This window comes from Echinops telfairi, unplaced genomic scaffold (assembly GCF_000313985.2).
Source record: "Echinops telfairi isolate 266 unplaced genomic scaffold, ASM31398v2 ScPeMD7_2291;HRSCAF=2852, whole genome shotgun sequence".
Taxonomy (NCBI): domain Eukaryota; kingdom Metazoa; phylum Chordata; class Mammalia; order Afrosoricida; family Tenrecidae; genus Echinops; species Echinops telfairi.
This window is the reverse complement of record NW_022106189.1, coordinates 11054653-11063447: the sequence shown is the minus strand read 5'-3', so window position 1 is coordinate 11063447 and position 8795 is coordinate 11054653. Positions and strand designations below refer to the sequence as shown.

Genomic DNA, 8795 nt, shown 5'->3' with positions numbered 1-8795 from the left:
GGGGGGGGTGCAGGACTGTTGAGTGTTTCCTTGTGTTGTACCTGGGGTCACTATGAGTTGGAATGGCTTCAACAGCCCCTAACATCAGCAAAAATCCTGCAAAAGGCTAGGCACAATAATAATTGTGTATCTGATTTTCGAACATCATGGGACAGCCCAGCAGAGGGTGTTCGCAAAGAGTTGACTGTAAGTAGCCACTTTTTAGTATTAGTGGACCACCTACTGTGTGTCAGGCACTGTGTTAAGTCTTTCACGTGCTCTATCTCTAAAGTCCTCCCTACTACTCTGTGAAGCAGAGGATGTCACTGCCCCATTTTAGAGATGAGAAAACTGAGCTCCAGAGTCTAGGGTTATCCTACATTGTTACAGAGTGGACAAGGCAGCATTTAGACCTGGGAGCTTTAGGAACCTGGGATTTGGCACAACCTAAGCCTGTTCTTTCCTATATATGAGCAATCTTTGACCGACTTCAGTCTAATAGGCTCAATGACCTACTGTAATTGATTTAGTCACAGATCAAATTAATTAGAATAATTCAGAGAATTCAGAATGCGACCCGGAATGGTTTCAGGAGCAGGAACAACTCATGCTGGCCCCAGGTGTTAGTTAAATCTTGGCAGGCAGTCCAAGTGCACCCATCATCTCCTGGTGTGATTCCTAAAAAGCCACCCACCACAAGCGGGAATTTGATTCCAGTGCCCATGACTGAGTAATGTGCTGCTGCTTCCCTAGGAGCTAGTGGACTTTGTTCCAATAGGAAGGCTGCTCTGGAGGGTGATCCTGGTGTCGGGGTGGGGGTGGGGGCGTAGGCATTTCCCTTACCAGATTTCTTGGGGGAGGCCTTGACGTAGCTGCCTGGAACCATACTGAGGCGTTTTCCTTTTTGCTCCATTCCATAGAGTCTTCGGTACATGACAGCATCTTCTTTCCTGGGGCTTTTCTGTGAGACCTTGGGGGAGAGCTGAGAGAAAATATGACCTGCAGAGGTGGATCTGGTTTGGTTTCTCCCACCTTTAAGCAACTCGTTACCATGGAGATGACTCAGATTCATAGGGTTTTCAAAGGCTGAATTTTTGAAAGCAAACCACCAGATTTTTTTTCTGAGGAACCTCTGGGTAGCCTTGAACCTGAAGCCTTTAGGTGAGCAGCTGAATGGGTTAACTGCACCATCCAGGATCTCCTCCACGACTCCTAGACTGAGCTATTTCAAGGGTTTGCTGAAGGGGCAGGCAAAGGAGATACTCCCACCAGGAGTGAGCAGAGTCTGCACTGTGGTGCTCGCTCTTCACTTTGATTTCTCTCCATCTCTCAGGAGGAGCGCTCATGGGAACACACGCCCTCAGAGTCAGGTTCAGAGTTACCCCTGTTAGCTGTGTGACTAGGAAGCAGCTCACTGGGAGTGGTTTTCTTGTCTGTGAAATGGCATTCCTGAGAGTTTTGCTGGAAGAGAGGTGAGAAGATGAGACAGAGAATTTGTGAAGCACAAAATTCCCCCAGGGATGCAGTTCTCACTGGGCTGGGGAAGTTTTCTGGGTGCTAGAATGATGTGATTCATTTGAGGGGTAGTGTGAGACAGAAGTGGAATTGAGACCTTTAAATTAAAAAAAAAATCGAAAAAAAAAAAAGAACTATACTATACAGAGTGAATCCTAATGTTAACTAAGGGCTTTAGTTAATAATTAATTATAAAGTATCAATATGGGTGCATCAATGGTAGAAAATGGACAAAAGCAATGTGACATGTTAATAGAAAAAAAAAAGAAAAAAGAAAGTATGTGTATGGGGAATGGATGTACACGGGAACTCCATATGTTCTATATAATTATTCTGCAAAACTTTTCATCTTGCTTGGATACACAATCAATGCTCCAATTCCCAAGCAGCAGTCAGATGATGAAAAGATGTGTTGCATTGCCAAATCTGCTGCACACGACCTCTTTAGTGTGCTGAAAAGGTGGGACGTTACTTTAAGGACCAACAATGCACCTGACCCCACTCCTGGTAATTTCAATGGCCTCATAGGTATGTGAAAGTGGGGCACTGAGTAAAGAAGACTGACGAAGAATTGATGCATTTGAATGGTGGTCCTGGAGAAGACTATTGACTGTGCTATGAACTGCCACAAGGACAAACAAATCTATCTTGGAAGAAGTACAACCACAGTGCTCTTGTCACCAAAGATGGCGAGAATTCATCTTACATATTTTGGACGTGTTGTCAGGAGAGACAGTCCCTGGAAAAGGACATCATGCTTGGTAACGTATCGGGGCAACACAAAGAGGAAGGCCCTCCAAGAGACCAGTTGATAGAATGGCTGCAACTATGTGCTCAAGCAGAGGAGCAATTGTGAGGCTGGTGCAGGACCAGGCAGTGTTTTGTTCTGTTGTGCACAGGGTCACTATCGGTCAGACCTGACTGGACGACACGGTTACAACATCATGATCTCTATCGAGCTGGGAGGACTTTTGCTTTCTGTGCATTGAGTTGCAGTCCACACTGAAGGCTGTAGTCTTCGATTTTCATCAGCAAGTATTTTAAGTCCTCCTGGCTTTCCGCAAGGTAGTGTCATCTGCATATTGCCGATTATTAATAGGTTTTCCTCCATATCTAATACGATGTACTTATTTATATAGTTCAGCTTCTTAGATTATTTGCTCAGCATAAAGACTGAATAAGTATGGTGAAATGATACAACACTGACGTCTTTCCAAAATTTAAACCATGTAGTATTCCCTTGTTCTATTCATGGTACTGTCTCTTGGTCTATGTGCAGGATCTGCATGGACACAATCAAGTGTTCTGCAATTCCCATTCTTTTTAATACAGTTTGTTAGAATCCACACAGTTGAATGCTTAGTATAGTCAATAAAACAAAAGTATGGATTGTGATAAGAGTTGTATGAGCCCCTAATAAAATGTTTAAAAAATGATTTATTAACATAAATAAATACATAAAAAGAATTAAAAAAAAAAAAGGAAGAAAGAAACCAAACTTAACCTCTGGTTACCATGGGTGGAGGAGGAAAAGGTTTTGCTTAGGGGACACTGGGTTCATTTTAATGACGGTGGAACAATTTGGAGAGAAAGAACAATAATGGTTGTACAACACAAAGAGTGTTATCGATGGCCTTGAATTATACATGTAGAAGTTGTTGAAATGAATGTTTTGTTGTGTATATTTTTGCCAAAATCTTAAAATGACATGAATAGCAACTTGTACTGGAAAAAATAAAATATTCTACAATTGATTATGGTAAAGATTGTACAACTCTCCTTGATATGGCTTAACTATTGAATTGTATGATATGTGGACAAAGTGCCAATAAAACTTATGAAAAAAATAAAGACTGCAAAAAATAACGTACAAAAAACCAAAACAAAAGTAAAGATCTTCCTGGTATTCCTTGCTTTCAGCAAAGATCCATCTGACATAAGGAACACCACGTTCTCTTCTGAATCTAGCTTGAACTTCTGGGAGCTCATTTTTGTGTACTGCTTTTCGGTCACCTTTCTTTGGAATGAGTAAAAATATGGATGGATCTCTTCCAGTTAGTTGGCCAGGCAGCTATCTTCCAAATTTATTGGCACAAATAAGTGAGTGTGCTTCCAGTGCTGCATTAGCAAACTGAAACATTTCAATTGGTCATCCATCAATTCCTGGGGACTTGCTTTTCATTAAAATCGTCTGTGCAATTTGGACTTCTTCCTTCAGCACATTGGTTCTTGAAAAGGAATTTAGAATGTTAATTACCATTCAGATATTATTTGAAGTTAACTTAACCTTCCTATTTCCATGGTTATCTTATAAAGTCTTATAAGAAGTAGTCATTGTTGTAGTAGACATCAAGATGATTAATTATATAATTAGATTTAAGATGATGAATTATAAAATTATGTTAATCATGTCCTATGATATTTTTGCAGACTGTCATGTACCTAAAATCTAGATACCACCTACATGTAGTGTATAACTGGTATTGTTAGAAAAATAATATAAACATTACTTGTAAACTGAAATAAGCATTCACTGATACATACACAAATAAGCATGTTGCTGATACATGCTTCATTAGCCTGGCTTCCTAATGAACAGCTTTTGTTTTTCTGTGTTCCACTTAGTGTGGTTATTAATTGAGCTCAATTGCTCCAGGGTGCAAACCTGATATGGGTGGTCAAAGGAGGGAGGGGAGAAATGGAGACATATATCTAGGGGACACAAAACTTCTGTTAAGAGTGATGGGAAAATTCAGGAACAGTTCATGGTGATGATTGAACCTTTAAAAAAATCCACTGCCGCTGAGTTGATTCCAACTCCTAGAACTTCCCTAGAGGATTCCCAAGGCTGCAGTCTTTACAGATGTAGTCTGCCATGGCTTCTTCCTCCTGCGGAGCAGCAGATGGCTTTGAATTATGAACCTTTCAGCTAGCAGCCAAGTTCTTAGGCACGTGGCACTGCCAAGGCTCCTCTTGAACACTACTGTATGTACATGTGAAGATTATTGAAACAGCAAGTATTTTGTTATATATGTACTTATCAAACATACATAATAAAGTGCCCAGATACTGTGAAGACAAGAGCAGTACATTTTCTAAACATGGAAAACTTAAATGGGAGTTGGAGGGAGGGTCTGCTCCAGAACGAATAACAAGTGGGTGAAGAGTGGGCACGGGAAACACACCTGGAGGTTCCTGCCTGGCTTTTTCAGGATGCCTTTTGATTTTCTTTTTGTTGTCCCAGTTGCTTTAGGGCTGACAAACTCAGCCTTTGGTTTGCTTTTCTGAAAAGACAAAGGAAGAGAGATTTGTAGACAGGTTGGAGGGCAGAGGCCCCCTCAAGGACAGTCTGAACACCAGTTAAAGCAAAGACTTCTTGGTGAATGGGCTCCCCTCTCTCCCTTAGCTGCTGCAACCACACTCTGATTCGTGCTCTCTCAACGTTCTTCTGCCTCCAATCAGCCTCTGGTGTCCAGAATGACCTTCTACACCTCAGATCTCCTACGTCTTTTTCCATATCAAATCCATCATTAGTACTCAGCCACCTTCCATGTGAGGGTCCCACTTTCCAGCCTGGTGGGAATTCTTTCTAAACCATTGCCAAACGGCCTGTGATAGGAGAGAAGGGAGGCCACTTCCAAGGATCAGCATTTCCCCACCTTCCCCTACACAATGGTCATCCTTTCCTGGGGAGTCACTTAAGTAGATCCCCCACTTGGAAAGAAGCTAATGTGTAAAACCTCTCACCTCAAACAAGGACAAACAATCTTCAAGCAAGCAAATTAAATTGGTAGTCTTGTGACTGAAGTAGTTTATTGTGCCAACCTGGCCGATAAACATATGAGGGAATAATTGAAGGGCGCAGACATAAATGGCTCGGCGAGCCTCGCCTTTCTTGACTCTTGGTCTTTGATCATCGGACCAGTGTGCGGCTGCCTTGCTTGTTCTTTGCAAGCTACACTACCTGTGGGACACCTAACCCATGGACTGTGTCGCTGTCATTTGAGGTTCCTTCAAGACCTGCTTCGCCACACCATTGGAATTTACATCTCTTGAGCTGGGGACTGTTGGACCCTGTCATCTGGCTGACTGTTGGTGACCTGCCTTGCTGTTTGCTGCCTGTGCCTGGATAGCCTGAATTGCTCTACAGAGGACTACCCAGCGGCCCTCAAGACTTGAAGGACTGCCAGTGTCTCACAAGTGTCTCATGGGAGGGAGTTGCATTGAGCCATTTGTACTGCTTTATAATTTAATTAACTGTTTATTTCTTATGCTATATATCTATCTGTATAAATATATATAAAATTATTAGCATTCTGGTTTTGTTTCTCTAGAGAACCCTGTCTAACACAGTGACCAAGTGGATCTTAGGACTTTCTCTGCTGCCAAATGGATCACAAAGGCCCAAGCCTTCTGGATATTGCCTAAGTTGTGCTGGATTTCTACACTTGAATTTAGGAAATGGAAGAGAAGGTACAGGGAGTAGCCTGAGGGATGCAGAAAATTCTGTTCCCCCCAATCATCTCCATAAAGCATCTACTTGTCTGAGACTTGCCACCAAAACACCATCCTCTTAGGAAGGTCTTCATTAAAAAAATATTTTTAGGTGATAATTTACATGACAAATTATTTTCTCATTTAGCAATTCATACACAGATTATTCTGTGACATTGGTTACAATCCCAATAATGCGTTAGCACTTTTACTATTCCACTCCCTGCCCCATTTCAATCAGTTCCGTCTTTGTCATCTCGTCTTTGCTTTTGTGTTTACTATTTGGTCTTGCATAGTTGCTTGTTTAGAGGAACACAGAGCTCACAGGTATTGTTGCTTATTTTATAGGCCAATCTATTATTTGCCTGAAAGGTACCTTCTAGGAGTGGCTTCAGTTCCAGGTTAAAGAGGGTATCTAGGAACTAGAGGAACCCCAAGGACCGTCGCCCTAAGACACCCCTTTAATTTGATAGCAGTAAAAGTTCCTTTCGTCTCTATTTCTTTTATAAATTTGAGTCTTATTCTACATTTTTCTCCCATTCTTACTTGACCTTCTGTTACATCCCTGGTCAGAACGGCCCTAAGTGGCAGGTGACCACCACTTTGTTGTTCTGTTCTCAGGCTAGAAAGTCTTGTGTTTTGGTTTCCTCCACTCTCCTTTGCTCCAGATAAAGAAATCCGCATTTGTATCTCAGATGGCCCCTTCAAAACTGTTAAGACCCAAGACACTACTCACCAAGGTAGGATGTAAAGCATTATCTTTATGAATGAAGTTATGCCAATTAACTTAGTTGTCCCATGAGTCTTAGCTTTTGAACTCCATAAATCAACACCATGAGGTATTTGGACATGTGTAGGTAGACTTCATAATTGTGTTCTCTGTGCTTTATTGTATACATGTATGAATTGCAACCAGCATGATATATATTATCACAAATATACATCTAAATGCATGTGCTTGCACTCCAATAAGCCTTCCCATACCCAATTACCATACATATCTACCTATGTGACCACTCACTCATCTTTTGCTTTTTATTATTGTTGTTATACAATTGTATAGTATAGCACTTACTCTGTGTGTGTGTGTGTGTTGCTCCTGAGTTGGTTCTGACTTGCAGCAAGCCTACATGCATCATGATGAAACACTGCCTAGCCCTGCTGCATCTTCAGAATTATTATGTGTGATCCCATTGTTTCAGTCACAATCAATTCGTCACATTGTGGGCTTCCTCTTCTTTGCTGATCATCTACTTTACCAAGCATGATGTCCTTCTCCAGGACTTTCTTGATAACATATCCATAGTACATGAGCTGAAATCTTGCTATCTTTGCTTCTAAGGAGAATCCTGGTTGTATTTCCTTTAAGTCAGATTTGTTTGATCTTCTGGAAGTCCATGGCATATTCTATATTCTTTGCCAGGACCATAATTCAACTGCATTAGCTTGCTGTGGTCTTCACTATCCATTCTGCAGCTTTCACATGCATGTGAGATTAAAATTACCATGGCTTGTGTCAGGTGCACCTTCATGCTCAAAGTGACATATTTGCTTTTTTAACATCTTTAAAATGTCTTTTACAGCAGATTTGTTCAATGCAATATGTCGTTTGATTTATTGACTACTGCTTGCATGGGTGTTGATGTGGATCCAAGTAAAACAAAATCCTTGACAATGTTATTCTTTTCCCTGTTTATAATGATGTTGACACTTGGTCGAGTTGTGAAGATTTTTGCTTTCTTTATGCTAAAGTGTAATCCATCCTGAAGGTTGGTTGTAGTCTTTGATCTTCATCAGTAAATGCCTCAAATCCTACTCAATGTCAGCAAGCGAGGATCTGTTACCTGCATATTGCAGGTTGTTAGTGAGTCTTCCTCCAACACTGATGCCATGTGCTTCATAGCATCTGATTTCTCAGAGTTTTTGCTCAGCATGCAGATTGAATAAGTGTGCTGAAGGAATACAGCACATTTCCTGCTTTTTTAACCCACACAGTAGTCCTTGCTTGTTTTTTTCCCCTCAAATGACTGCCTTTAGGTCTATTTACAGATTATGCCTGAGGACAACGGAATGTTCTGTAATTTCCATTCTTCACAACGTTATCCATAAATTTTGTGACCCACAGTCTTTGCATAATCAGTAAAACAAGGTAAACAGCTCTCTAGTACTGTTTTCAGTCAAGACCCATCTCGCATTAACCATGAGTGTCCTCATTCCACAGCTTATGAATTCAGCTTAGATTTCGAATTGTTCTCTGTTGATAATACTGCTACAACTCTTTTATACTTATCTTTACAAAGTTTTACTTGATCGTCTGATAATTTCCTTATTTTGTTGTATCACCATTCTTTGGAAAATACATAAATATGGTTATTGTTCAGGTGACTAGCCAGGTAACTATATGTCTTCCAAAACTCTTTCATAGATGAGTGAGTAACTCCGTGCTGCATCCATTTGTTGAAACATTTCAATTAGTAGGTATTTCATCAATTCCTGGAGCCGCTTTTTTCTCCAATGCCCTCAGTGTGGTTTCGTCTTCTTCCTTCAGTAGCATTCATTTGTAAGCATATGCTACATTTTGAAGTGTTGGATTTCGACCAATTAAAAAAAATTATTTTATTAGGGGCTCATACAACTCGTATCACAATCCATACACATATCAATTGTGTAAAGCACATTTGTACATTCATTGCTCTCATCATTCTCCAAACATTTCCTCTCCACCTAAGCCCCCGGCATCAGGTTCTCATTTCCCCCCTCCCTCCCTGCTGTCCCCTCCCACTTGAGCCCTTGATAATTTATAAATT

The 8795-nt window shown here is 40.9% G+C and overlaps 1 protein-coding gene across 1 annotated transcript in view; it reads right to left on the bottom strand.

The window, feature by feature from the left end:
• Window positions 1–8795, bottom strand: part of CUNH16orf78 (chromosome unknown C16orf78 homolog) — a 38558-nt gene that overhangs the window by 22269 nt on the left and 7494 nt on the right. Inside the window, exons 2-3 of the mRNA XM_045293562.1 lie at window positions 4680–4778; window positions 823–961 (exon numbers count right to left, since the gene is read on the bottom strand). Of these exons, the coding sequence (XP_045149497.1) occupies window positions 823–961; window positions 4680–4778 (238 nt within the window). The remainder of the gene's footprint in view (window positions 1–822; window positions 962–4679; window positions 4779–8795) is intronic.